The following is a 27,899-nucleotide window of genomic DNA, read 5'->3' as shown; positions in this document are numbered from 1 at the left end:
GCCGGGAACACTATGTGCAAATTGCTGCAGGGGAGGCCCAGGAAAGAGGCCCCAGAGACACAGCAGTAGGGAGGGGCTTTCGGAAATTAGAGATGTTTTAGTCAAGGCCTTTTGAGTGGCAAGTAACCAAAATCTACTGGAGCTCACTCAGCAAAAGGAGGAATTTAAGGGAAGAGGTTTTTTGTTTTTTGTTTTTTTTTGAGACAGAGTTTCACTCTTGTTGCCCAGGCTGGAGTGCAATGGCACAATCTCGGCTCACCACAACCTCCACCTCCCGGGTTCAAGTGATTCTCCTGCCTCAGCCTCCTGAGTAGCTGGGATTACAGGCACTTGCCACCACGCCCAGCTAAATTTTGTATTTTTAGTAGAGATGGGGTTTCACCATGTTGGCCAGGCTGGTCTCGAACTCCTGACCTCATGATCTGCCTGCCTCGGCCTCCCAAAGTGCTGGGATTACAGCGGTGAGCCACCGCATCCAGCCAGGAACAGGTGTGTTTTAAAACCTGGAGGGCAGGCATGGCACAGTGGCTCATGCCTGTAATCCCAGCACTTTGGGAGGCCAAGGTGGGTGGATCACGAGGTCAGGAGTTCAAGACCAGCCTGGCCAACATAGTGAAACCCCGTCTCTACTAAAAATACAAAAGTTAGCTGGGCATGGTGGCTGGTGCCTATAATCCCAGCTACTCGGGAGGCTGAGAAGAGGCAGGAGAATTGCTTAAACCCAGGAACGAGGCAGAGGGTGCAGTGAGCCGAGATCGCACCACTGCACTCCAGCCACTCCGGGAGACAGAGACTCCATCTTAGAAAAAACAAAGCAAAACAACAACAACAAAAAAACTAGAGGGCAGGAAGAGCAGCTCAGGTATTGAGCTGGGAGCTGGAACCTTGAAGAAACCAGGGCAGTTAGGCTCTCCAACTCTCTCTCCTACTTCCTCTTTTGCCACAAAACAACATTCTCTGCTTCTTGGGGCACTGGTCAGGAAACGCTGGCTCCCCACTAAACTGTTCGGGACTGGGGGCAGGACTACGGGTAGGGGATGAGAAGTGGGGCAGGGCAAGGAAGCCAGGAAGAGTGAGGAGAGGCAGGCAGGGGCCAGATAAGCGGGGCCGATTCTTTAAGAACAATTCAACGGACACCTGAGGCCCCTGCCCAACTTAGAGCTGGAATGTGGCTCCTCAAGGCCCCAAGGGTCCTGCCTTTTCTAGTCCCTCCCTTCCTCTCCCGAGAGTTGACCATTCTGGAGATTTGGGGCTTTTGCTTGCTTTTCTTATCCAAAGAAATAGAGGGTTCTTTTTTGCCTGCCTTGTTTTAATTTTTTTTTTTTTTGCTGAGCAGATGTTTGTGAGGTTTGTTGTTGCTGTTGTTGCTTTGTTTTTAGTAGAGATGGGGTTTCACCATATTGCCCAGGCTGGTCTTGAACTCCTGGCCTCAAATGATCTGCCTGCCTTGGTCTCCCAAAGAGCTAGGATTACCGGCATGAAGCACCATGCCTGGCCCTGTGGGGTGTTTTAAGGTTGACATGAGTAGCTGAGGAGAGGCAAGGCTGGTCCAGGACCTCCAGTACCCTTCAGGGGATGGAGCAACAGTGAGAAAACCCAGCGCGGCATCCATCCTGGACATCTTGGTAGAGCCCACTCCCTCGACAGCCTGGCCAGATAGAGGAGAGAAGGCGGCAGGCTCCCCGAGGAGAAGGAAGAGATAGCCAGTGGTGGAAAAATTGGCGGAAACTTCTCCACCACTTCATCCACGGAGATGATGCTCCGGACCCTGGCATTCGTGTTGGTGGTTCCACCTGCAGACGCCTGAGCCAAGCCCACGGGTTTTGACCCCAGCTCCACCCCTTTGGCCAAGCAGACATTGGGCCTGGTGGACAAGGTCTAACCTGAGGGTTCTGGGAGTGAAGGGCTGGGCTGGGGAAGGTGGTTCTGGGTCCTCTGGGTAGAGCAGGAGTAACCAAGTGGCTGGACAATGTGCCCAGGGCCGGGGCATGGGTTGGGGGTGCCTGAGCAGGAGGGCCAGAGGGCCAGGGAATAGTAGCTCTGGGGAGCTGTGTCTGGGAGCCCATGTCTGGGTGTTGGGGAACAGCCTTGTAGGCCCAGCTCAGAAGGGTTCCACAGTGACCTAGGTCCTCTGGGATCTGGGATGGAGTGGGACTGCCTCAAAGCTGTCATTGTTGCTCCCTCGCCCGCCTGACTGTCTGAGGCTTAAAATAGCAGGAGCACAGCGGATCTCCTGAGAGAAGTTTCTGGCAAAGAGATTTGGGGGGAGGGGTGTGAGTCACAGCTGGGAACCCTTGAGTTTGAAGCTCCCAAAGCCCAGCTGCTCCACCCCTGCCCCCAGGGAGCCTGGAATCCATGGGCAGGGCAGGTGGGGGGTCCTCTGTTCCCTCCCTGTCCTGCTGTGGGAGTGGGGAGACTGGGTCCTGCCCCAGCTCTGCCGTGGAGGTACTGGCTAGATGACTGGGCCAAGTCCTGCCCCCTTCGGACCTCAGTTTCCCAGATGTACCAGGAGATGTGGACCTTGACATCTGCTGCGAGGTCCCTGGAGTTCACGGCATGTGGTCCCAGTACAGACCCCCAGAGTCAGACAGCCATGGACTGAAATCCCAGTTCCACTCCCACTGGCTGAGTGTCTCTGAGCAAGTCCTCCCAGCTCTCCAGGTGAGTTTCCTCACCTGTAAAATTCACAATGAAACCAAGTCCTGCTCGTTCCAAGCTTCAGATTGCGTTATCCGGTAAGGATCCTCGCAGCTCCCGGGCACTGGTCCCCCGCCCCCCTCCCTGCACCCCAGCCTCCACCCCATCCTCAGATGGCACATTTTGTGCTGCCAGGAATGTTAGCAGCGACGTGACCCCACTTTTAATGCCATGTACTTTACACACGCTACCTCTGGCTCCCACGCCCTGGAGGACAGAGCTGGCTACTGTCCCCAGCGCTCTCCTGGGACATCCTCAACCTCAGTACTGGCCACTCCTGGACAGAAGGGGTAGTGGCTCCTGAGCGGGCCCTCTTGGGCATCTACCATGTGCCAGGCCCTGTGCTTGGCTCACCCCTGGAGTCCTGTGGGGCAGGACTGATGCTCCCTGTTATGAGATGGGGAGACAGGCTCGTTGCTCCCCTGTCTCAAAGGGGTGCAGGGACCCTTTGCAGTCCACAGTCCGCAGGACGCGGGGTCTGGACCACGCGGTGCGTGTGGCCGGGGCGCCCTCTAGCGGCCGCTCTGCATGCCGTGTTGCCCCCCGCGAGAGCTGCCCTAGGGTGGAAGCGCAGCGGCTGGCGCGGGAAGTCCCTTCTCCGAGCCCACCGGTGTCCCGCCTGCTGCGTCTCCACCTCCTCCGAGCTGCGAGCGGTCTGGCCCTGCCTGTCAGTCCTCGTGGCTTTGCAGGGACCCCACCGTGGCTGTACGCCCCGCCCCGATTACCATGGAGACGGCTTGTACACAGTTTCCCCTTTCCTCCGCCCAGTCCTGGGGTCCCACGGCCGCCTAGGTGGGAGCCCGCCAGGTCGGGGCGGGGCCGGGCGCCCATGAACAGCGGGGTCCCGGCCACCCTGGCCGTGCGGAGAGTGAAATTCTTCGGCCGTCACGGCGGGGAGGTAAGGCCCAGCGGGCTCTGCCCAGACTCCCGGCTTTGCGTGCAGAGTGGTTCCTGGTTCTGTGTAGTGGGGGTTCCAGAATGTTCTCTGGGCATTAGCTTAGGATATGGAGTCTAGAGTAGACTTTGCTAACCCAAGAAGGCTCAAAGTAGGCTCTCGGCTCTAGTGCTGGGCCCCAGCTCCAGAGCAGCTCTAGGTTCTAAGCTCTGCCTCTAAAAAGAGCCCCGGGCTCTGGGCTCTGCCTGGAGAGGGGCACAAAGCTCCCTGCTGACTCTGGTGCTTTCTGGGGCCCTGGCTCTAAAGTGAACTCAGGGCTTAGAGTAGATTCTGGGCTCTCCGTTGTCAGCTGCAGCTTTGGAATGAGATCTTGGCTCTGGGGTTCCAGGCTAAGGTTCCAGAGAAGGCTCCTGCCTCTAGCGGCAGGCTCTGGTTTTACTGGGCTCCAGGGAGCCCAGTGGGTCCCAGGTTCTGGGCTCTGGTGGTGGAGTGAGGCTTGAAGTCCAGCTCCAACCCCAGGCTCTTGGGGGCAGTGTTTAGGGGTCAGAGATGAGTGGACAGGGGTTTCTTCCCCAGAATGGGACCGCTTTTGCGCTCTGTTTCTAGGTCAATTCCTCTGCCTTCTCCCCTGATGGCCAGATGCTGCTCACAGGCTCAGAGGATGGCTGCGTGTATGGCTGGGAGACCCGGAGTGGGCAGCTGCTGTGGAGGCTGGGTGGCCACACAGGTGGGGCTCCCACACCTGGCTTGGAAGACCTGAGGCACAAGGCTCTGGCATTCTGCAGAGCTGACCGCAGCGACCTCCGAAGAGCTGGGCACGGGTGCAGGGCAGGGCTAGGCAGGACAGGAGATGGGATGTGATACCTGGGCACTGGGGCTTAGACTCTAACAGGCCTGGACTCAGATCCTTCTTTAAAAACACACACACACACAAACTGTGATGTAACACACGTAATACTTACCGTTGTATATTTTTTGTGTGTGTGACGGAATCTCGCTCTGTTACCCAGGCTGGACAACCTTGGCTCACTGTAACCCCTGCCTCCTGGGTTCAAGTAATTCTCTGCCTCAGCCTCCCAAGTAGGTGGGATTACAGGCACCTGCCACCACACCCGGCTAATTTTTTTTTGTATTTTTAGTAGAGACGGTGTTTCACCATCTTGGCCAGGCTGGTCTTGAACTTCTGACCTTGTGATCCACCCCCCCCCCCCCCCCCCACCAGTCCCCCGAAGTGTTGGGATTTTTTTTTTTTTTTTGAGACGGAGTCTTGCTCTGTCGCCCAGGCTGGAGTGCAGTGGCCTGATCTCAGCTCACTGCAAACTCTGCCTCCCAGGTTTACGCCATTCTCCTGCCTCAGCCTCCCGAGTAGCTGGGACTAGAGGCACCCGCCACCTCGCCCGGCTAGTTTTTTGTATTTTTTAGTAGAGACGGGGTTTCACCGTGTTAGCCAGGATGGTCTCGATCTCCTGACCTCGTGATCCGCCCGTCTTGGCCTCCCAAAGTGCTGGGATTACAGGCTTGAGCCACCGCGCCCGGCCTTGTGTTGGGATTAAAGGCGTGAATCACTGTGCCCACCTTGTTGTGTACATTTTTAAGTGTACAGTTCAGAGAATCCAGTACCTTCACATTGTCATGACACCAATCTCCAGAACTCTTTTCCTCTTGCAAAACTGAACCTCTGTCCCCACTAAACAAGTCCCCAATCTCCCTCCTCCTAGCCCCTGACAACCACAGTTTTTCTTTTTTTTTTTTTTTTTTTTTTTTAAGGCGGAGTCTCGCTCTGTCGCCCAGGCTGGAGTGCAGTGGCGCGATCTCGGCTCACTGCAAGCTCCGCCACCCGGGTTCCCGCCATTCTCCTGCCTCAGCCTCCCGAGTAGCTGGGACTACAGGCGCCGCCACCACGCCCGGCTAATTTTTTTGTATTTTTAGTGGAGACGGGGTTTCATTGTGTTAGCCAGGATGGTCTCGATCTCCTGACCTCGTGATCCGCCCGCCTCGGCCTCCCAAAGTGCTGGGATTACAGGCTTGAGCCACCGCGCCCGGCCCAGTTTTTCTTTTTGTCTCGATGAATCTGACGTCTCTGGGTGCCTCTAAGTGGAATCACACAGTATTTGTCTTTTTGTGACTGGCTTATTTCACTTAGCATGATGTACTTAAGTTTCAGCCATGTCGTACCTACCACTGTTTTGACTTTGATCTTGGTCAAGTCCTGTCACCTCGCTGAGCCATTTCCACTGCAAGCAAAGTATCTAGCACCCAGTGAGGACTCAACAGATGTAACTATTTTAATTATTATTCAGGAGACAAGAAAAAAAAAATCAGGCAATTATAGGCAGTCTGATTAATGCTGCAAGGAGGGGAAATCAGGGGCTGGGAGCTCAAAGGAGGCAATTCACCTAGGCAGCAGTTGTTAGGGCAAGTTTCTGGGAGGTCCTTACTTTGACTTGGGTATTGATGATTTTTCAGATGAGCACACTGAGGTTGGGTGTTCCAAGGCTGACGGCCCAGCCCAGGCCAAGCCATGGAAATCCAGGCATTTCTGGGAGGCTGGAGTTTGGGTGAGGGGCGGCTGGCAACGAGGCTGGGAAAATTAGCAAGGATTGGACTGTGTGGGCAGAAGGTGGCGGGCAGTGCTCTGTCACCTGACTGTGGCCACCCACCCAGGCCCCGTGAAGTTCTGCCGCTTCTCCCCTGATGGCCACCTCTTCGCCAGCGCCTCCTGTGACTGCACTGTCCGCCTGTGGGACGTGGCAAGAGCCAAGTGTCTGCAGGTCCTGAAGGGTGAGTGAGCTGGGAGCCAAGCAGCCAGGCCTGCGTTCCCTTTCAGACGGTGCTATGTCCTGTGTCATGTCACCTTTCCTCCTTCCCCGACCCCGGGCTGGTGCCTGCAGGTCACCAACGGAGTGTGGAGACGGTCAGCTTCAGCCCTGACTCGAGGCAGCTGGCATCAGGTGGCTGGGACAAGCGGGTGATGCTTTGGGAAGTGCAGGTATGTCAAGGGCTTGGGGCCACCAGCCTGGGACTCAGTTCCAGAGAGGATGTCACCAGTGTTGCCCTCCCGGCTCAAACCCTCCACTGGTTCCCCAGGGCCCATGCCCACAGCGGGCAACCAAGGCTGCCCCGACCTGGCCACAGCCGCCTCTCCAGGCCTCCCTGCACACAGCAGCCCTCAGGCTTTTTGCACAAGGTCCCCTTGCCTGGACTGTCAAGGCCCAGGTAGCCAGCTGCCCTCTGCTGCCTCCTGAAGCTCAGGGCTCTCTCTAGTCTGGCCAGATGCTGCGCCTCTTAGTTGGGCACCGAGACTCCGTCCAGAGCAGCGACTTCTCACCCACGGTGAACTGCCTGGTGAGCCTAACCTCTGCCCTGGGCCCCACCTTGGTGGCCCCATACCCACTTGGAGCGGAGCGGTGGGAAGGGGATGGACTCCGGGACCCACCTAAATGCGGAGTGGGTGGGGAGCTGGCGGGGCCAGACTCACAGAAGCTGCCTGCAGGCCACCGGCTCCTGGGACTCCACCATACGCATCTGGGACCTGCGGACGGGGACCCCAGCCGTCTCCCACCAGGCGCTAGAGGGACACAGTGGCAACATCAGCTGCCTGTGCTACTCAGCATCTGGCCTCCTGGTAAGTGGGTATCCTGGGTTCCAGGGTGGTCCCCTGCTGGCAGCCAGGCCCTTAAGGCTCCCAGGCCGCAAACCCCAGGGATCAGAGCTGTCTGCTGTCCAGGCCTCCGGTTCCTGGGACAAGACCATCCACATCTGGAAGCCCACAACCAGCAGCCTGCTTATCCAACTGAAGGGCCACGTCACCTGGGTGAAGAGCATAGCCTTCTCTCCCGACGAGCTGTGGCTGGCCAGCGCCGGCTATTCCCGCATGGTAACCACCCCAGGCCTGTCCCGCTCCTACCCACCCACCCTCCCTCCACCAGGAGCCCTCAGCACTCACTCCAGAAGGCCCACATCCCCACTTGCCCTAGCTAGGAGGGGGCAAGGGCAGGACCCAGGTGCCAGCCTCTCCACCTAATGGCCAGCACAAGGTCAGGGCTGGCCCATTGGCAACTGCATTGACATTTCCATGACCCAAATGGCATCAGGCAGAAGGGAACTCCTGCTCTGAAATTTCAAATACAGCCCACAAACAAAACCCACACCAAGCGGCTCAGATGTTCTTTGGCCCAGGGGCGGTGGCTCACACCTGTAATCCCAGCACTTTGGGAGGTAGAGGTAGGTGGATCACCTGAGGTCACGAGTTCAGGCAAAGACTCCATCTCAAAAAAATGTTGTCTGGGACTTTCCTGGAGGTGGCTTCAGATGCCACAGTGGCCTGTCGAGGATTCCTGCCATGCCCCCTCCTTTTCCAGGTCAAAGTCTGGGACTGCAACACAGGAAAGTGCCTTGAGACCCTGAAGGTAAGGCAGGGCGCTGTGGCACTGAGGGAGCCATGGACAGCTTCTCCCAAGGCAGGACTTGCCTCGAGCCCCACCCTCTACTCTTGGCAGGGAGTCCTGGATGTGGCCCACACCTGTGCCTTCACCCCAGATGGGAAAATCTTAGTGTCTGGAGCTGCCGATCAGACCAGACGTCGAATATCCCGCACGACCAAATCACCCAGCGACCCTCAAACCTAACACCACCTGGGAGGGCGCCGACCTCACCCGCTCCCCTCAGTGGCACGCCGCTTCCCACCACAGGCCCAAAGTGACTGTGCCGGCATCCAACAGATCCCCATGGCCAGGACTCTCCCGGCCCAACCACAGCAGACAACAGCAGCGGGCGGGATGCTTGCTGGAACCCATCAGACACGTGGTCCCCAGAACCAGACCCACCCACCTCAACCCAATCAGTGGAAGTGCCAGGAAACAAAGCAGTCTCAGCCAGCTGTGCTTTATTGACAACGCGCCACTCAGGCCTTGACCGCGTACTTCCGCAGCGGGTACAGCCGCTCCTTCCGCTGCTGCTTCTTGGTCTTCAAGTTCTCCTCGTGCTTGTTGAGCCGGCGGCGCATGGCGCGTGTCTTCTTAGGCCGCAGGTCCAGGGGCTTGTACTTCTTGCCCTGGGAGACAGATGGCAGGGTGAATCCAAGAACCCGGGTCTGATAGCAGCAAACGGGGCTCGGGAGGGCCATCCAGAGCCACTCAGGAGGACGCTGCTGCCAAAGGACTGGCAGCAGGCCACATACTTCACTAGCTCAATTTAATCCCCCCAAATTTAAGCCTGGTGGGGCCATCCTCATTTCGTGTAAGTCTGCCGACCTGGGCTGAGTGCCCAAGTCTTGGCAAAGCTGTGGAAGAGCTGGGGCTTGCACCTCAGGCAAGTTGACTCTCAACTCAGTGCTCCTTCCACTGCCCGATTCCCAGTCAGGAGGACAGTCAGTCACATGACAATCTAGTACAGGGTGCGCAGCACCTCCCAAGCCCCGGGTGTGGTTACTGCTACCTCGGCTCTGGTTAGTGAGTATGCTGGGGGCTGAGGCAGTATTCCATCCATCTGTAGGCAGGGCCCAACAGGTGCTGCCCACATGAATGTCCAGCCTCAGAGGCCTGGCTGGCCAAGGCCACTTGCCCCACCCTCTTCCTGCTTTGGGGCCCCTGCCCACAGCTGTCACAGAGCCATCATCTGTCTCTCCGTCCTTGGCTCCCACTCCTGCCCCACTTGCTCTCCAGCAGGGGGTTCTAGACCATGATGGCTCTCACTGGTCCCTCCTGTGTTCTGCAAAGGTCCCCTGCGCCCCCTTCAGGACTGGGCCCTGTGCTGCGAGCTGGCTTGGCAAAGAATCTGACCCAGTCCCGGCTCAGGGGTCCCAGCCTAGTGAGGAAGACTGAACAGGTAATGAATGGCCCATGGTGTGGGGGAGGAGAGATGAAGGAAGGCGTCTCTTAAAGATGGGCAGTACCCTCAAAGGCAAGCACGGCGGGGGCCAGGGGAAAGGGCGTGCAGGCTCTCCCTGACCTGAACAAGTCAGGTGCAGGACAGACCCTAGCTAAGCTGGATGCTGAGGTCACAGGGCCCCAGGCCCCTGCAGGTGGCCAGAGGACTGCAGAAAGATCCCTGGACAATGAGGGCCAGCCCTGGAGGGTACTTGGAGGCAGGAAAGTGTTTGTCCTCCCACATCCCTCATTCCTGCTGGCACTGGCTAGGCATTCGTCCTTTTCACATTGGCTAACCCCCTAGAGTTCTGCTGTCCCCCAAACAACCACTAGCCACACGGAGCTGTTGACATTAAAGATTTTTGCCACACACATGCTAGTGTCCCCTGAACAGCTAACATAGCTACACTATGGCTCTTTTTATTTTTTTGAGATGAGGCCTCACTATGTTGCCCAGACTGCACTTTAACTCCTGGGCTCAAGCCATCTCCTGCCTCGGCTTCCCAGTAGCTGCAGTTACGGGCCTGTGGCACTTCATCAGCCATGGCTGCTGTTTCCATGTCAAACCTTCAAGTTATTCAAACACTAACTTGGGTAGTGATGTGGAACCATTTTGCACATTAAAGACCCTCGGGCATGGTGGCTCACACCTGTAATCCCAGCACTTTGGGAGGCTGAGACGGGCGGATCACAACGTCAGGAGATGGAGACCATCCTGGCTAACAAGGTGAAACCCCGTCTCTACTAAAAATACAAAAATTAGCCGGGCATGGTGGCGGGTGCCTGTAGTCCCAGCTACTCGGGAGGCTGAGGCAGGAGAATGGCATGAACCCAGGGGGCAGAGCTTGCAGTGAGCCGAGATTGTACCACTGCACTCCAGCCTGGGCAACAGAGTGAGACTGACTCTCAAAAAAAAAAAAAAAAAATTAAAGACCCTCATCAGGTAACTTTGGGGGAGATTATCCTGGGTAATCCCAGAAGGCCCGATCCAATCAGCTGAAAGCCTTAAGTGCAGGGCTGAGGCTCCCTCCAAGTCCCCTCTGGGAACAGCAGCTTGAACCTGGGCCCTGAGTCCCAGCCAGCCCCCACAATCACCTAAACCCATTCTTCAGAATACGTTGGATGTGTGTGTACACACCGTCTCCCACTAGTTTTGTTACTCTGCTTGAACCCTAGTAAGACGAATGTTAAGGACAAGACCAGAAAATGGTCATTAAAATTCAAGACTAGGCCGGGAGCGGTGGCTCAAGCCTGTAATCCCAGCACTTTGGGAAGCCGAGACGGGCGGATCACGAGGTCAGGAGATCGAGACCTTCCTGGCTAACACAGTGAAACCCCGTCTCTAATAAAAAAATACAAAAAACTAGCCGGGCGAGGTGGCGGGCCCCTGTAGTCCCAGCTACTCGGGAGGCTGAGGCAGGAGAATGGCATAAACCCGGGAGGCGGAGCTTGCAGTGAGCTGAGATCCGGCCACTGTACTCCAGCCTGGGTGACAGAGCGAGACTCCGTCTCAAAAAAAAAAAAAAAAAAAAAAAGTCAAGACTAAGAGGGGGGCCAGACACCTGTGCACACCTCCCAGGAACACTCAAGCCGACCCTCCCCAAAGCAAGGTTTGGAACCGGGGCCCATCATGCCATTGGTTGTGGGTGTCTAGGCCTCAGGGTCCTCATCTGAAAAACGAGCATGGCAGGTGCCTGGCAGGCACTGACTGACACCCAGTACTAGTAAGAGGCAGTGAAAACCTTCAACAGCCAGTCCCATCACTGCCCAAGCCACTCAACTGGGAAGGCTGGATTCAAAACCAGAGTCTCCAGCCAGGATACCCGAAGCCCCATGAATTATTGACACGTGCAGCCTGAGAAGTGGTCTGCAGAGCCACATGCCAGTGCAAGACACTGGTAGAAGGGAGAGCCCAGCAACAAATTGGGAAGGCTAACCACTCTCAGCCCCAGGCACCAAGGAAGACCTCCTTACCATGCCCCCTGGCCAGGGACGGCTAGCACTTAGCTCCCTGAAGCCAACCTTCCCTATGCCCCAGCAGACTCACCTTGTAGAATTTCCTGAGGTTTTCTTTCTGAGTCTGGTTAATGACTGTGAGAACACGGGCGATGGATTTGCGGACGACTCGTCTACAAAACAGATGTCAGTGAAGATGGGGAAGAAACACAGCACTTCCCAAGGCTCAGGACCCCATACATAGGGCAGGGATAGCTGCAGCCTCCCCTATCAGCCCATCCGTATTCACTCAGGAGGAAAGTGTTCTGGGAGTGAGGTCTGAGGGGAGAAGAGAGGGACATGGGATGGGCGTTCCAGGAATGGGGCAGGGAGTCCAGTGCTGTTGAGCTGTAAAGTGTCAGCTGAGACAGCAGAGGCTTTGAGGAAGTGCAGGCTGGATAAATGAGGCAGATCAGGAAAAGACCTTCAATCCCAGAACACGAATTTATCCTGAGGGCTAAGACCCGACCAATGCCAGTTTCAATGAGCTGATGGGAGGGAATCATGCCACAAAGCAGGCAATCAGGCTAGTTTAGGGAATCGCAGGAGAAATGAGACATTGACAAACTGGAGTCACTACAAGCCAGGAGACTGAAGCAAGCAACAAGCTGGGCAGAAGTTATTTGTAGTCATGGCAGGATGAGGGAGTCACCTAGTAGACGGCTGAGGATTCAGTGTGCAACCGTGCTTATCCAATCCTCCCACCCCTGCCCGCACTAAGGTCGTTTGGGGGAAAAGAGGACGACCACCTTTTTTTTTGGAGACAGGGTTTCACCTGTCAACCAGGCTGAAGAGCAGTGGCTCCATCATAGCCTCCCAACTCCTGGGCTCAAGTGATCCTCCTGCCTCAGCCTCCAGAGTCGCTGGGACTACAGGCCTGCACCACACCCATCTGATTTTTTTTTGAGAAGTGGACTTTGTACCCAGGTTGATGAACTCCAAACCCACATTCCTTTCACAAGTCTCCCGCACTCTTAGCCATGTAAAATAACTTACGCTGCCACTCCAGGGTGCAAGCCACCCACCTACCAAGAGGCGAAAGGTGAATTAAAAACTCAAGTGTTGGTGGGAAGCAGAAGGAAAGGGTCCACGTAGCTTTGAAGGTAGCATTAAGGTGGGTCTCCGGGGATGCACTCCAGGCACAAGGACCACCAAGGTCAAGGCAGGTAAGAGGCTAAGCACACAAGGGTTCTCCCATGCGCCCCAAGATGCACGGAGTGGGCATCTAAGCGGTCAGCTCCTTAAGCCAACTTTGAAATCCTCCGACGATCCCGATGCACACGTGATCCCTACCCACGAGGGCTGTGATCCGGTCGCCTCACTTACATCTTAGAGAGCTTGGAGGCCGCACCGCCTGTCACTTTGGCGACGCGCAGCTGGGACAGTTCCACCTTCAGGTCGTCCAGCTGTTTCAGCAGCTCCTCCTTCTTCTTCCCGCGAAGATCTCGAGCCTTGATCTTGGCCTGCGCGCAAGAGAGCGTGTGGCTCAGCCAGGCCGCGGGGCCGTATCCCCTTCACCTGCGTGGCCAGCCCCCAAAGGCGCGCGATTCGCCATCGACTACGAGTGCGCCGGAGCCCCACCCAGGACTCACGACAGTCTCCCTCAACGGCCGTGCTCGGCTACAGTAACCCAGGCCCCGGCCGCGCGCCTCTCCCGGCAGAGAAGCGAAGAGGCGGGCTGTGGTGGCGCGAGACCGTTCTGCGCGGCGCCCCACAGGCCCGGCTGGCAGACAGAATCCGGGGACTCAGCCCGCACCGCCTGCCCCAACCCCCGCGCCTCACAGCGATCGGATGGCGCCCGATTCCGCCGCTCTCACCATTGCTGCACAGAGAGCCGATGCCGCCGCCGCCGCCGCCCGCTCCTAGGCAAAGAGGAAGTAGGCGGGGCTGACCTCCACAACTACTGCCGGGTGGCGGCGGGCGCGGCCAATGGCGCCGCAGCGGGGGAGCCCCGGCTCCGCCCCATCTCCCCGAGGAGCGCCGTGGTACGGCCAACCCCGCCCGGAAGGGCTGGAGCCCCGCCCCGTGGTGCTAGCATTTTTTCACGGCACCGCTTGATAGCGAGGTCGGCGTCACGCTCTAGGCGCGCAGTTGGGGAAACCGAGGCCCAACGTGGGCGGCAGCTTACCAGAGATGGCACACGGAGGACTCGAATTCGTCCATTCAGTCATTCGTTCATTCATTCATTCGGGAAACCTTGCAGATCTCCCAATCTGGGCAACTCTGAGCTGGGCGCCAGTAGTCTGGGGGTGCTGAGGGGAGGAGGGGCCAGAGGTTTCAAAAATGATGAACCGAGGCTTATGTCGTAGAGGAATTTAAAGTGCGAGGTGGGCGGGAGGGGCCGGCTCGGGCAGTTATAATCCAACTCTATAAAGGTTCTGGGGAGGCAGTATGTGGAGCTGTAAAGAGCATTTACATCTTTTATTTTTATTTATTTATACATCTTTTATTTTTATTTATTTATTTATTTATTTAGAGACAGAGCCTCGCTCTGTCGCCCAGGCTGCCAGGCTGGAGTGCAGTGTCGCGATCTCGACTCACTGCAACCTCCGCCTCCCGGGTTCCAGCGATTCTCCTGCCCCAGCCTCCCGAGTAGCTGAGTAGCTGTGATTACAGGCATGCACCACCACGCCTGGCTAATTTTTTGTATTTTTGGTAGAGACGGGTTTTCGCTATGTTGCCCAGGCTGATCTTGAACTCTTGAGCTTAGGTGATCCGCCCGCCTCGGCCTCCCAGAGTGCCTGGGATTGCAGGTGTGAGCCACCACGCCTGGCCCCCAGCCTTTTTTTGTTTTGTTTTGAGACAGGGTCTTGCTCTGTCACCCTGGCTGGAGGGCAGTGGCGCGGGTGGCTCAAGCCTGTAATCCCAGCACTTTGGGAGGCCGAGACGGGCGGATCGCGAGGTCAGGAGATCGAGACCGTCGTGGCTAACACGGTGAAACCCCGTCTCTACTAAAAAATACAAAAAACTAGCCGGGCGAGGTGGCGGGTGCCTGTAGTCCCAGCTACTCGGGAGTCTGAGGCAGGAGAATGGCGTAAACCCGGGAGGCGGAGCTTGCAGTGAACCGAGATCCTGCCACTGCACTCCAGCCTGGGCGACAGAGCGAGACTCCGTCTCAAAAAAAAAAAAAAAAACCCTCCGCTTCCCGGGTACAAGCAGTCTTCCCACCTCAGTCTCCTGAGTAGCTGAAACTACAGGCACAAGCCACCAGGCCTGGCTAATTTGTTTATTTTTTGTAGAGTTGTTGCTCAGGCTGGTCTCCTGGGCTCAAGCAATCCGCCTGCCTCGGCCTCCCAGAGTGCCTAGGATTACAGGCGTGAGCCACCTCGCCTGGCCATACAGCCTTTTTTATTTTTATTTTATTTTTTATATATTTTTTGAGATGGAGTCTGGCTCTGTCGCCGAGGCTGGAGTGCCGTGGCACGATCTCAGCTCACTACAACCTCCGCCTCCCGGGTTCAAGAGATTTTCCTGCCTTAGCCTCCCCAGTAACTGGGACTACAGGTGTGTGCCACTATGCCCAGCTAAATTTTTCTATTTTTAGTAGAGACAAGGTTTAGCCAGGCTGGTCTTGAACTCCTGACCTCAAGTGATCCACCTGCCTCGGCCTCCCAAAATACTGGGATTACAGGCGTGAGCCACTGGGCCCGGCTAGTACAGCCTTTCTTAAAGTGAACCTGACCAGGTTTCAAATTCTTGCTCTGCTGCCAAGGTAGTAGTTGAGACTCTTGGGAAATCTCTTCCCCTCTCTTGAGTCTCAGTTTGCTGACATGTGAAATGAGGCATTTATGAGAATTAGAGGAGATACCTGTAAACCTATTAACCCCAAATCTGATGCATAACAATGGCTCAAAATATCATCGGTGTTCATGTTCCCAGAGGAAGGAACGATTCAGTAGAGCCCAGAAAGTGAAATAGGGATTCACAAAGCAGGGCATGTTTAGGTTTTCTGATTAATGTCTGCCAACCAGTAGGCATTAATCAGTACTCCAGTGCCACTCCCTTGCCCTTAATAAAGACACGCCACCTCTTAGAGCTATGGTTGAAGCCAGATTGTCCTCTTGTTACTACCAGGTGTAACCACCCACAAGGAGACTTCTCCCATCTCCTGAGTAGCAACTTCCTCTGTGCAATCCTCTCCTTAGCCCCAAACAGTCTGAAATAAAATGATGCATTTATGTGTCTGTTTCCACAGCCAACCTAGAAGTTCTCTGGGGACAGAACCTTGGCAGACACCTGAATTAATTTTTCTAGTCTTCAGGCCCAGCACATGAATGCTTGTTGGATGAGTTAATGAACCTAGACCCACACCAAGGTGAGGCAGGCTTCCAGAAGGTGGAGGGATACGGGGAAAAAAGAGAGTAGAGGGCAATCCTGGCATGGCTTAGTCTTTTTCTTTCTTTTTTTTTGAGATAGAGTCTCACTCCACCCAGGCTAGAGTGTAGTGGCACGATTTCAGCTCGCTGTAACCTCTGTCTCCCAGGTTCAAGCGATTCTTGTGCCTCAGCCTCCTGAGTAGCTGGGATTACACAGGTGTGTGCAACCATGCCTGGCTAATCTTTGTATTTTTTTCCCCCCCAAAATGGAGTCTTGCTCTGTCGCCCAGGCTGGAATGCAGGAGCATGATCTCGGCTCACTGCAACCTCTGTCTCCCGGGTTGAAGTGATTCTCCTGCCTCAGCCTCCTGAGTAACTGGGATTATAGGCACGCGCCACCACGCCCAGCTAATTTTTGTTTTTTTGGTAGAGACAGGGTTTTACTATGTTTCACCTGGCCACCATGTTGGCCAGGCTGGTCTCGAACTCTTAACCTTGTGATCTGCCCGACTCGGCCTCCCAAAGTGTTGGGATTACAGGTGTGAGTCACTGCACCTGCCGGCATGGCTTAGTCTTAAATGCAAATCTAGGCCAGGCACGGTGGCTCATGCTTGTAATCCCAGCACTTTGGGAGGCTGAGGCAGGCGGATCACCTGAGGTCAGGAATTCGAGACCAGCCTGGCCAACGTGGTGAAACCCCGTCTCTACTAAAAATACAAAAATCAGCCAGGCATGGCGGTGCGCGCCTGTAATCCCAGCTAATCTGGAGGTTGAGGCAAGAGAATCGCTTGAACCCGGGACGTGGAGGTTGCAGTGAGCCGAGATCGTGCCATTGTACTCCAGCCTGGGTGACAAGAGGGAAACTCTGTCTCAAAAAAAAAAAAAAAAAAATCAAATGGTGCACGGTGGCTTTCCTGTTTTTCAAATGCTTAGAGTTAATGACTCTGCACATCTTTTTCGAAACTGAAGTCATTTGTGACTCTTCCTCTTACATGCCACATCTAGTCAACCAGCAAATCTCATCTACTGTACCTTCAAAATTCACCCAACTTGAAACCAGGTGAGGTGGCTCACGTCTGTAATCCTAGCACTTTGGGAGGCCGAGGTGGGTGGATCACCTGAGGTCAGGAGTTGGAGACCAGCCTGGCCAACATGGTGAAACCTCATCTCTACTAAAAATACAAAAAAAAAAAAAAAATTAGCTGGGCATGGTGGTGGTGCCTATAATCACAGCTACTCAGGCAGCTGAGGCAGGAGAATTGCTTGAACCTGGGGGGCAGAAGTTGCAGTGAGCCAAGATTGCACCACTTCACTCAAGCCTGGGCAAAAAACCAAAACTCCATCTCAAAAAATACAAAATTGGGGCCGGGTGCGGTGGCTCACACCTGTAATCCCAGCACTTTGGGAAGTTGAGGCAGGTGGATCACCTGAGGTCAGGAGTTTGACACCAGCCTGGCCCACATGGTGAAACCCTGTCTCTACTAAAAATACAAGTTAGCCAGATGTGGTGGCAGGTGCCGGTAATCCCAGCTACTCCAGAGGCTGAGGCAGGAGAATCACCTGAACCTGGGAGGTAGAGGGTGTAGTGAGACGAGACCATGCCACTGCACTCCAGCCTGAGCAATAGAGTGAGACTCCATCTCAAAAAAAAAGTTGTCTGGGTGCAGTGGCTCATGCCTGTAATCCCAGCACTTCGGGAGGCAGAGGTGGGCGGATCAGCTGAGGTCAGGAGTTCCACACCAGGCCAACCAACATGGAGAAACCCCGTTTCTTTTTTTTGTTTTTTTTGAGACGGAGTCTTGCTCTGTCGCCCAGGCTGGAGTGCAGTGGCTGGATCTCAGCTCACTGCAAGCTCCACCTCCCGGGTTCACACCATTCTCCTGCCTCAGCCTCCCGAGTAGCTGGGACTACAGGCACCCGCCACCTCGCCCGGCTAGTTTTTTGTATTTTTTAGTAGAGACGGGGTTTCACCGTGTTAGCCAGGATGGTCTCGATCTCCTGACCTCGTGATCCGCCCGTCTCGGCCTCCCAAAGTGCTGGGATTACAGGCTTGAGCCCCCACGCCTGGCCGAGAAACCCCGTTTCTACTAAAAATACAAAATTAGCTGGGCATGGTGGTGCACGCCTGTAATCCCAGCTACTCAGGAGGCTGAGGCAGGAGAATCGCTTGAACCTGGGAGGCCGAGGTTGCGGTGAGCTGAGATAGCCCCATTGCACTCCAGCCTGGGCAATAAGAGCGAAACTCCGTCTCAAAAAAATTTAAAAAAAAATTTACCCGACTTGTTCCCACCATCCTCATTGGCCCCTGCCTGGCTCAGGCTACCACTATGCCCTGGACGGTTGCTGTCACCATCTAAATCACCTCTCTACTTTGGTTCTCGATCCCAGATGTGTTCTCAATACAGTTGCTTAGAAGATCCTTTTCAAACAATTCAGACCTCTGATCATATCACTGTTCTTCTCAGAATTTCCAGAGCTGTCCCATTTGAATTAAGACTGAGTCCTTTCCTCGGCCTACAGAGCCCTACTCTCCTCCCAACCCCCATCTCATCTCTCTTCTGTTCCTGGCTGTTTCTCAAATATACCGAGCCCACCCCAACCTCTAAGCCTTCGCTTAGTTGCCTCCTTCATTTCCTTCCAGTCTCTGTTCAGTGTCACCTCCTCAGGGACACCTTTTTTTTTTTTTTTTGAGATGGAATCTCGTTTCGTCACCCAGGCTGGAGTGCAATGGCATGATCTCGGCTCACTGCAACCTCCACCTCCTGGGTTCAAGTGATTATCCCGCTCAACTTGCGGAGTAGCTGGGATTACAGGTGCGTGCCATCATGCCCAGCTAATTTCTGTGTTTTTGTAGAGACAGGGTTTCACCATGTTGGCCAGGCTGTCTCGAATCCCGACCTCAGGTGATCTGCCAGCCTCGGCCTCCCAAAGTGCTGGGATTACAGGCCTGAGCCACTGCGCCCGGTCTTTTTTTTTTTTCTTTTTTGAGACAGAGTCCTGTTCCGTCGCCCAGGCTGGAGTGCAGTGGTGCGGTCTCCAATCACTGCAACCTGTCTCCTGGGTTTAGGAGATTCTCCTGCTTCAGCCTCCCGAGTAGCTGGGACTACAGGTGCACACCATCTTGCCTGGTTAATTTTTGTATTTTCAGTAGAGATGGGGGTTTCGCCATGTTGGCCGGGCTGGTCTTGAACTTCTGATTTCAAGTGATCCGCCCACCTCAGCCTCCCAAAGTGCTGGGATTACAGGTGTGAGCCACTGCACCCGGCCAGGACACCTCCTTTGATCACTTTATCTAAGGCACACTCAGGCACCGCATGATTTTTTTCCCCCCTCAACACTGTCAGCCCTGACATAGTATAATACGAATTTTTAAATGCTGTCTCCCTGGGTGGAATGAAAGTCCATGACCATGAGCAGGGACATTATTCCATTTACCAGTTTCTTTGGGGGCTGCTTCTTTACTGGTAAAATGGGCACTTCTGGGTTCAAGTTCCTTCTGACTCGGATGTTTTGGGGATAGGAATTTCTGCTGTCTCGTGGCAGGCCTGAATCACAAAGACTTTTTCCCAGATATGGAACTGTATTGCAGGTGGGCTTTTCGTGTTTCCAGGACCCCTGAGACTGTTTTTTTTTTTTTTTTTGAGACCGAGTTTTGCTCTTGTCGCTCAGGCTGGAGTGCAATGGCGCGATCTCGGCTCCCTGCAACCTCCACCTCCCAGTTTCAAGCGATTCTCCTGCCTCAGCCTCTCGAGTAGCTGGGATTACAGGCCTGCGTCACCACACCCGGCTAATTTTGTATTTTTAGTAGAGACGGGGTTTCAGCATTTTGCTCAGGCTGATCTTAAACTTCTGACCTCAGGTGATCCGCTCGCCTCGGCTCCCGCAGTGCTGGGATTACAGGCGGAGACTTTTCTTTAGCGCCAGTTTCCCACTATGGGAGTCTGTATCCTGGTTACCACGGAAGATTAGGTTGCATCATAGTCTGGCAATAGTTTTTTGATCTTTAGACACAGTTCAATGAGAAGTATTCGAAGCAGTAAAAATGAATCACATTCCAACTTTTATTAACAAGGGTACTATTAGATGAAAACAGTTTTCATAGTATTATATAAAAGACCCATTTTACTTACCCTAAGGCTAAGATCAATTAACAGAACCCCTGGGGTAACAGCCCAGGCACCAAATCTGACACCGCAGAGTCGTCCTTGACTTCCCTAACCCGCTTTCCCTCATCTCAGATTCTGAGAATTTGGTTTCTATCAAGATGTGCCTCTCAAGCCAGGCCTCTCCTGCCAGGACGGTGGCCACAGGGCCATCTCCCTCTCCTGGGGCCCCAACTGCCTGGTCAAGGTGACTGCTACACACGTGGGGCCGCAAAATCCCTCGAGTCACAATGTCTTCAACGCCTTGTCAGCCCTCTGATCGCACTAAACGTCTTTAAAGCCTCCCACTCCTTTAACAGGGTCACCTCTGTGTAAAGGCGACCTCCTCGTGCGGCGACCTCCTCGTGTGGCGACCTCCTCGTGTAAGGCGTGTAAAGGCGACCTCCTCGTGTGGCGGCGTTCAAGATTCCGAGACACAGACCCCTGCCGCGTCACTCCCCGGGCACAGGAACTCCTACTCATCCCTCAGTCATCAGCTCGAAGGTTTCTTCTCCAAGAAGCCTGCCCAGCACCCGAGAAGTAGAGCCGCGAGCCTTCTCCCGGGCGCCCAGTCTTCCCCCGTACAGGCAAGGATCACCCTGGAAGCCCGCGCCGGGCCCCGCTGAGGCCAGGGGTTCTTCGGAGGCGCGGGAAAGCCGGATCACCAGCGCGATTACGGCACACACTATGCGGGGCCTGCAAGGATACCGGGCGGCCACTCCTCAGTGGTAAGACAGAGGCTCCGCGGAAGAGAGACTGAGGTCGGAGAGGCCGCGGAAACCCCATACCGCACTCCACGGGACAGGTTCCGCCCCGCCCCGATGACGCTTCCGGATCCGGCGTGTGCCGGAAGTGGGCGGGCGGCGGCGGCTGCGCGCGGAGGCGGTGGAGGAGGTGCTGGGAGCAGCCCGGTGGCCGCTTCCCGCCCCCGAGCCGGAGCCGGTGCGAGTGGAGCAGAGCTGAGGTCGGGCCGCGAGTGGAGCCGGCTGAGCGGGCGCCGAGCTCCCGCCATGGCCCGGAACACGCTGTCCTCGCGCTTCCGCCGGGTGGACATCGACGAATTTGATGAGAACAAATTTGTGGACGAGCAGGAGGAGGCGGCGGCGGCGGCGGCGGAGCCAGGCCCGGACCCGAGCGAGGTGGACGGGCTCCTGCGGCAATATCCTTCCCTGACGCGGCGTCCGGGCCTGCGCGCGGCCTTCCCACCTTCTCGGGCCCTTTCGGGCGGGCCTCCGCTGTCTCCGACCCCCGGCCCCCTCAGGTCAGCCTTCAACTCCCTGCCGACCTGACTCCCCTGGGCCGTGCTCCCCTGAGTCCTGGTCTCCCTGGGTCCTTCCTCCCCAGCCCCTTCTTGTGCAGCGCAGCCCCGCAGGCCCTTGGACCCGGTGGACGGGCTCCCTCGGTAGCCCCGCAGGTCCCGCGCCCCGGGCTCTCTTCCCCTCTTGCCTCCTCGTCCCCTCACGCTGTCCCTTTCTGGGGGCCCCAGCACTCCGTCCCTCCCTTGCAGGAAATCGGGCCTATGGCGGGGCTGGGTTGGCGGCAGGGCGGAGGTGAGCCGTATCTGAGTAACCGAGTGATCGGTGAGGCTGGGGCGCGGTCTTCCGGGGCCAGATTGCCGCAGGGCGTGAAGATAGGTGGGTGGACCGCTGTGGGGAAGACAGGACCCAGGAGGGAGTGGAGGCGGCCGCCCTATTTCAGCCCTGGGGTCTAAGGTTGTGCCTCCCCTCCCCCAGTCAGTCTAACCCTCCCGCTTAATGCTGAGAAAGGGAAACCCTGTGGTTCCTCTGGTCACCTTGGTGGTCTCAGCTACGCTCAGCAAGTGAGTCTTGGCTCCCCCCAGTACCCTTCTGGTGCAGGAAGCAGCGGAAAGAACTAGTAGTTCAGAGCTAAGAAAAACCAGACACCTTGAAGTGAAGTGTGAAAGTAGAGCCCCACGCCTGGAAATGACTGTTCTTGTGGCCACAGAAAACAGCATTTAGAAAAGATTAAAAATAGAGGTGATTGTCACAGCCTTGCTTGGTCCTTTAGCAGTATGAGCGCAGGAAACTGACTTATTCTCACCGGAAGGATTTTTCTTTATTCAAATGGTGTTCCAGGAAGCCTGTCCCCTCCCCCCGCACGGGCGGGGGCAGGGTTGGAGGCCCATGCTGTACATAAATCAGGTTCTCGGTGTTGAACCAGTTGACTCAGCTTGGAAAGTGGGGCCTGCTGCTTTAGGGGGAGCCCGGCAGTGCTCCTCAGTGTGCCTTTAAAACGAAAACCTTCAGACTTGGTTTGAACAGGAATGTGTTTTCGGAAGTGGAGATTCAAGCTTGTCATTCCTGCCCCATCAGGATCTCCCAGTCCACCCTAGTTATGAAATGGGGTCAAGGGAAGGGTCCCCAGGAGGGAAGGTTGGTTGTAGTCAGGTGCAGGGCCTGGCTTATGGAGAGTCAGTGCTGAAGGGGGCTCCAAGGTCAGGCCTTTGGCCAGGACCCTCATTGAACAGATGAGGAGGTCAGGCCTGTCAGCTGCTGCCTTGGTCTGGGTGCAGAGCCTTGTTGAAGGTCATGTCTTGGGACTCCCCTGCCTGGTGACAGGTTCCTTGAGGCTGCTTAGAGGCCTGGGTTTAGCACATCCCGGGGATGGTCGTTTCTCCATTCATGGCAGCGGCAGAAACCTTGTTACCATGGAGAGTGTTCCACCTGGGGTTGGGGAAAGGGAGGTTAGCGGATAAAGAGAACTGAAACCCTGGCAAATACCGGACCCAGGTAGGGAGGAGAATGGAACTGATATTTATTGGGTCTCTATCATGTGCCAAGAATTGGACTTAGACCATTGAGGACAGGGGAGCAGGGAGAGGGATAGAGGGATTGGGGTTGGGGAGGGCAGAGAGGGACCCTGTCCTGGGGCTATATAGGGAAGTGTGTGTGGCGGGAGATCACGCAGATGGGGTAGAAGGAATTCGGCTGTGCATCTTCGCACACCGCGCGCCATCATGCTCTGGCTCTGACCTCGGATAGGTCACATACCCTTTCACAACTCAGCATTCTCCTCTGTGACGTGGCAGACAGCCGTGCTGGCTTCCTAGGTTCTGTGGGAGCCTCATGGGCTAACATCAGCATCACGGGGCACACAGCAAGTGTCTGCTCAGGTCTGCAGCTAGAGCGGCAGCACGGGATTGTGGGAGGAGCTTGGGTGCCAGGGCCATCTAGACAGCTTAGTTTTGTGACCCTGTGCAGGTAATTTCCGTTCTCTGAGCCTCAATTCCATTGCCTTTCAAATGAGATAATGATTGTTACTGGGATTTTTGGAATGAGATGGCATGTGAAAGCACCAGGCACAGGATCCGAGACCTTGTGGCGATTTAAAAGTATGAGTTCCTTTCCCCTCAGTGAAGCAGCTTCTAGACTTCTGGATCAGGGCTCTGGCCAGAGCAGTGGTTTTGAGCGATTTTGCACCCCTCCCCTCCACCTCAGGAAATTAGAAACATTTTGATAGTTACAGCTTGGGGATGCCACTGGAATCCAGTGGGCAGAGGCCTGTGACCCACAGCTGAGATCCCACGTCAGAGAATCGTGGGTCCACAGTGTCAGTTGTGCCGTGATTGAGGAAGATCTAGAGATCAAGGGCCGGGCAGGGTTCCCCCAGCACCACAGCCTATTCTCTGAAAAGGTCTAAAGCCAGCCAAGTGTGACAGCCGGCTTCATGAATGACAGGTGATTTCAGGGAGGCCCTCCCTGCACCCCACATCACCCAGCTGCTGAAGGCCCTCACCCATCAATGGACCGAGTGATTGCTGGACACGTGGTGCTGAGGTAACGCCACAGCAGGGGCTTTTTGCCCCCGTGGACTAGTTTTATCCCTGCCCTTCCCCATCCATCATTTGAATGATTCCATTTGTTAATTGTGCCAGGTTTATATGAAGAGCAAGTGAGCCTATGTTTTCTGTTCAGTCTATGGGATCCTGCTTATTGCTTTGGGGACACCACCTTAGAAAAGAGTTACAAGGTCCGGGCGCGGTGGCTCACACCTGTAATCCCAGCACTTTGTGAGGCCGAGGCTGGCGGATCACAAGGTCAGGAGATCGAGACCATTTTGCCTAACATACTGAAACCCCGTCTCTACTAAAAATACAAAAAAAAAATTAGATGTGGTGGTGGGTGCCTGTAGTCCAGCTACTCGGGAGGCTGAAGTAGGAGAATGGCATGAACCCGGGAGGCAGAGCTTGCAGTGAGCCGAGATGGCACCACTGCACTCCAGCCTGGGCGACAGAGCGAGACTCCATCTCAAAAAAAAAAAAAAAAAAAAAAAAAAAGGAAGAGTTAAAAAGGTAGCGGTTATCAGTGGCTGATACCAGGCTGGCCTTGTTTGGATGGGGGAAAAGAAACTCCAGAGCTGAAAGACAGAGGGACTGGGCTGCCTCTTGAGTGTGGAAGGTGGATCAGAGCCAAGCAGGGAGCTGGGGAACCAGGGCTGGGAGTGGCTCGCCTGGTGGCGCAGACCCAGCTCACTCAAGATGGAGCTCACACTGGGGAAGCCAGGAGATTCAGCTCTGCTCCGAAGGCCCTTCCTGTCTGCACGTGGGTATCACTGCGTGAAGAGGAGTAGAGACCCGATTGGGCAGAAGCCATTCCTTGTTCTATTTTTGAAGCTTTTTGGCTGAAGCCAGTGTTTCACACGAGGAAATGAAAGTTGGCTGATGTAATTCAGTTTAAAATAGGTGTCACCTTTGGGGACCTAACCCAGATTGTAATTTTCTTTTGCATGCTGGGTATTCAGAACTCAGCAAAGAATGTGTTGTCAGGATTGCAACTGAAGTTGGGGGGGGGTAACGGTGGAGACTGGCTCATTGTTGACAAAAGCTTCTGTTAGATTGATAAACTCTTTCCAGGTAACAGTTGGGACCTCATTGATCCCAATAGGTCTTAGAAGTTCTAGCACATCTAAATTTCCTTAATAGTTTAATTGATGAAGAGCATTGATGAAGAACTGGGAGATCTCCCTTTGTACCTACATTTCCCCCTTTTTATTTTTATTTTTTATTTATTTTTTTTTTTTTTTGAGACGGAGTCTTGCTCTGCCGCCCAGGCTGGAGTGCAGTGGCCGGATCTCAGCTCACTGCAAGCTCCGCCTCCCGGGTTCACGCCATTCTCCTGCCTCAGCCTCCTGAGTAGCTGGGACTACAGGCGCCCGCCACCGCGCCCGGCTAGTTTTTTGTATTTTTAGTAGAGACGGGGTTTCACCGTGTTAGCCAGGATGGTCTCGATCTCCTGACCTCGTGATCCGCCCATCTCGGCCTCCCAAAGTGCTGGGATTACAGGCTTGAGCCACCGCGCCCGGCCTCATTTCCCCCTTTTTAGAGTGAGAAGATGAGAACGGCCTCCAGTTCACATGTGCGGGTGCTGTGAGGATCCAGCAGGGGAGATACAGTGCCCAGCACCAAGCAGGTGCAAGTGAGCGCAGTCCAGTTTTACAGCAAGTTACCCCTCAAGGGCAGTTGCTTTGATGGGGAAGGTAGAGAGGGAGGAAGAAGGAGGGTTTGCATGGTTGGCAGAGGTGCCCTGCACCCTCCCCGTGTGGGCGGTAAACAGTCTCTGCCCACCTGGAAGCCGTGGAAGGTGGGTGGTACGGATGAGATCCCATCTGACTGTTCCCTGAGCTGTTTCTGAAGTGAGCTTGTTAATGACAGCGTGGACATGCTTGAGCCTAGCCATCCTTAACTGGTGGTGATGCACAGGGGACATGCTTCGGGCATTCCATGCAGCCTTGCGGAACTCACCCGTCAACACCAAGAATCAAGCTGTGAAGGTAAAGGGGTGGCGCTGCGGCTCTGCTGGGTGCTGTTGGGACCAGGGCTGTGGGTGTCTGGCCAGTGGGAGTGTGAGCTCCTCGGGGCTCTGGGCGGTGTCCGTTTCATCCGCATCAGAGGGAGTGAGCTGGCACTGGGCAGTGCTTCCACGGGAGCCTCCTGGCACTCCCTAGGTGGTGAGGCTCCTCTGACATCAAAGCTGTCAGTGTTTATAGGAGAAACTCCCCACGGAAGCCTTCACTCCCGCTCGCGGCCTCGCAGGCTGAGAAGTCAGCCTGGCCCTGGCTGATGAGGAAAATGCATGAATTCGCTCACCTGTGGTGCTTATGCTCCTACAGCCTGAATAGGCTTTGTCTGCCCAAGGATTTTAAGTACCTGTATGCTTTCCTACCTTCTAAAAACTAAATTGTGCTTACTGCATCACCAAGGCTAAAATTTGGTTCAGGGAAAGGGGTCTCCCTGCAGCCGGGATTCTAGCAGCTGTGACAGCATCTTGATGTCACCGATGGCTGCACCTTCACAGAGTTCTGGGAAACGGCCCCACCCTTCTGAGTGTGAATACAAGAGGGATGCTGGAGCCGAGTCAACTTGGTTTGATTTTTTTGATAGTCCACCACCATTGTGGAGTATAATAAGGCCTTATTGGTGTCATCTAAAATAGTGATGGGCTGGGTGCCGTGGTTTATGCCTGTAATCCCAGCACTTTGGTAGATGGAAGGATCACTTGAGCTCAGGAGTTTGAGACCAGCCTGGGCAACATAGCGAGACTTTGTCAGTATTAAAAATTAAAAAAAATAATAATTAGCTGGGCATGGTGGTATGTGCCTGTAGCCCTAACTGAGGTGGGAGGATTGCTTGAGCCTGGGAGAGGCTGCAGTGAGCTGAGCTTGCACCACTGCACTCCAGCCTAGGCAACAGAGCGAGACCCTGCCCCTCTCTCCCTCTCTTTTTCCCTCGTTTTTATTTTCTCTCTCTCTCTTAGAGTTGATACTTGTCCTAGTAAACTACTTATTCCCCCCAAAATAAGTAGAATAACTTGTTGGCATAAATAAAAGATACTTCGAAATTTAAATACACAAAAGACCTTCTAGCTTGCTTATTTTAACCATCCTGGACGAATTAGAAACTGGGTGGTGTTTCTGGAAACCTGTGTCCTTGCTTTGGTGTGGGGCATGGCGGCCTGCACAGCTCTGGGCCTCACTTGCTCTTTTTCGTCTGCAGGAGCGAGCCCAGGGCGTGGTGCTGAAAGTGCTCACAAACTTCAAGAGCAGCGAGATTGAGCAGGCTGTGCAGTCACTGGACAGAAACGGTGTTGACTTGTTAATGAAGTACATTTATAAAGGCTTTGAGAAGCCCACAGAAAATAGCAGTGCAGTGTTACTCCAGTGGCACGAAAAGGTATGTGAACGCTGCCATGCACCCCGGTGAGCCACCTGGCTTGCCCCAGTGTTCAATCAGCAGGCCGGATTTTCCAGAACAAACGTAGGTCGGTCTGCTAGGCGTGTGGGGTCAGAGGACGAGCCCCAATCTGGAATATCTGGTCACTTCCCTCTCCCAAGGAAGCTCCTGGTAGGGACTTGCTGTTTCTGGTCATCACAGTTACTTTTTTGCTTTTAGCTGCCGATTTGTGCCAGGCAGGACAGGGTGCCCTTGGTACAGGACATGTGGGCAGATAACACGGCATGGTAAGGTGGTCGGGGAGTCTAGGTAGGAAGGGGGCTTGCTAGTTGGTTGGGGCTTCATGATACTTTGCAGTAGTGGAGGCAGCTCTCGGGGGTTCTTAGAAATAAGTCCTCCAGCCAGCTCTAAGGGCTTCCTCCTGCCCTGGCCTCAGCCTTACCAGGCCAGAGTGAGCAGTGGGCAGAAACCTTGACCTCGCTTAATATGGCCTTCATCCAGGTGAAGCAGAAAGAGCTGTGTCTGCCCTTCGCTTGGGTCTGTGTGAGAGCAAGGCCTTTGGCAGCCTGTGTCCTGCCTGTACCACTGGGGCTGCCTCCCACACCTTCCCCCACACACCCCTAGTGCCACAGTAAGCACGCCCACCATTAAAGCAGACCAGGCAGTTACTAACGTGCCTGCCTTCCTCAGAGGCTCAGTGTTGAGTTGGAAGAGAGGGGTTTTACAGTGGGCCAGTCCTTAAGGCGGTGTTGGTGCTAGGCTGTGGTTGTGGCCTTAGGTCTGCTGGTGGGTGTGCTG

The 27,899-nt window shown here is 55.1% G+C and overlaps 3 protein-coding genes across 22 annotated transcripts in view; 2 read left to right on the top strand and 1 right to left on the bottom strand.

Moving 5' to 3' along the window:
* Nucleotides 1-27,899, top strand: part of ARPC5L (actin related protein 2/3 complex subunit 5 like) — a 360,768-nt gene that overhangs the window by 331,391 nt on the left and 1,478 nt on the right. Inside the window, exons 2-4 of one of the 2 annotated variants that reach the window (XM_050760625.1) lie at nucleotides 20,781-21,072; nucleotides 25,631-25,702; nucleotides 26,925-27,101. In XM_050760625.1, coding sequence (XP_050616582.1) covers nucleotides 20,923-21,072; nucleotides 25,631-25,702; nucleotides 26,925-27,101 — 399 coding nt within the window. In that variant the 5' untranslated portion in view covers nucleotides 20,781-20,922. Of the gene's footprint in view, nucleotides 1-20,750; nucleotides 21,073-25,630; nucleotides 25,703-26,924; nucleotides 27,102-27,899 lie in introns of those variants that run through there. The other variant, XM_050760624.1, reaches the window with a different exon arrangement.
* On the top strand, nucleotides 3,262-8,290 carry WDR38 (WD repeat domain 38). Of its 2 annotated transcripts, XM_050760620.1 has the most exons (9): nucleotides 3,262-3,595; nucleotides 4,199-4,319; nucleotides 6,257-6,373; nucleotides 6,484-6,581; nucleotides 6,857-6,937; nucleotides 7,086-7,217; nucleotides 7,320-7,469; nucleotides 7,954-8,001; nucleotides 8,092-8,290. In XM_050760620.1, the coding sequence occupies exons 1-9, from the start codon at nucleotides 3,527-3,529 to the stop codon at nucleotides 8,218-8,220; spliced, it is 945 nt and encodes a 314-aa protein (XP_050616577.1). In that variant the 5' UTR covers nucleotides 3,262-3,526; the 3' UTR covers nucleotides 8,221-8,290. The 2 variants fall into 2 exon arrangements, with proteins under 2 accessions (XP_050616577.1, XP_050616578.1); XM_050760621.1 differs by lacking the exons at nucleotides 3,262-3,595; nucleotides 6,257-6,373 and having other exon boundaries at nucleotides 4,224-4,319; nucleotides 6,420-6,581.
* The window catches only part of RPL35 (ribosomal protein L35), a 199,427-nt gene continuing 179,988 nt past the window's right edge, over nucleotides 8,461-27,899 (bottom strand). For 14 of the 18 annotated variants that reach the window (XM_050760632.1, XM_050760627.1, XM_050760644.1 and 11 more), the window contains exons 2-5: nucleotides 13,272-13,328; nucleotides 12,781-12,917; nucleotides 11,507-11,588; nucleotides 8,461-8,645 (exon numbers count right to left, since the gene is read on the bottom strand). In XM_050760632.1, the coding sequence (XP_050616589.1) occupies nucleotides 8,496-8,645; nucleotides 11,507-11,588; nucleotides 12,781-12,917; nucleotides 13,272-13,274 (372 nt within the window). In that variant the 5' untranslated portion in view covers nucleotides 13,275-13,328 and the 3' untranslated portion in view covers nucleotides 8,461-8,495. Of the gene's footprint in view, nucleotides 8,646-11,506; nucleotides 11,589-12,780; nucleotides 12,918-13,271; nucleotides 13,348-13,470; nucleotides 13,481-20,723; nucleotides 20,734-21,158; nucleotides 21,169-27,899 lie in introns of those variants that run through there. The other 4 variants (XM_050760640.1, XM_050760642.1, XM_050760643.1 and 1 more) reach the window with 4 other exon arrangements.

Source organism: Macaca thibetana, chromosome 15, assembly GCF_024542745.1.
Source record: "Macaca thibetana thibetana isolate TM-01 chromosome 15, ASM2454274v1, whole genome shotgun sequence".
Classification (NCBI taxonomy): Eukaryota; Metazoa; Chordata; class Mammalia; order Primates; family Cercopithecidae; genus Macaca; species Macaca thibetana.
The sequence above is the reverse complement of the archived record's forward strand: the minus strand, read 5'-3'. Positions and strand labels throughout refer to the sequence as shown.

Coding starts and splice junctions, on each gene's coding strand:
- WDR38 (XM_050760620.1), top strand. CDS start 3,527: ATGAACAGCGGGGTCCCGGCCACCCTGGCCGTGCGGAGAGTGAAATTC. Junction 6,582..6,856: donor TGATGCTTTGGGAAGTGCAG/GTATGTCAAGGG, acceptor GGCTCTCTCTAG/TCTGGCCAGATGCTGCGCCT. Junction 6,938..7,085: donor CACCCACGGTGAACTGCCTG/GTGAGCCTAACC, acceptor AGCTGCCTGCAG/GCCACCGGCTCCTGGGACTC.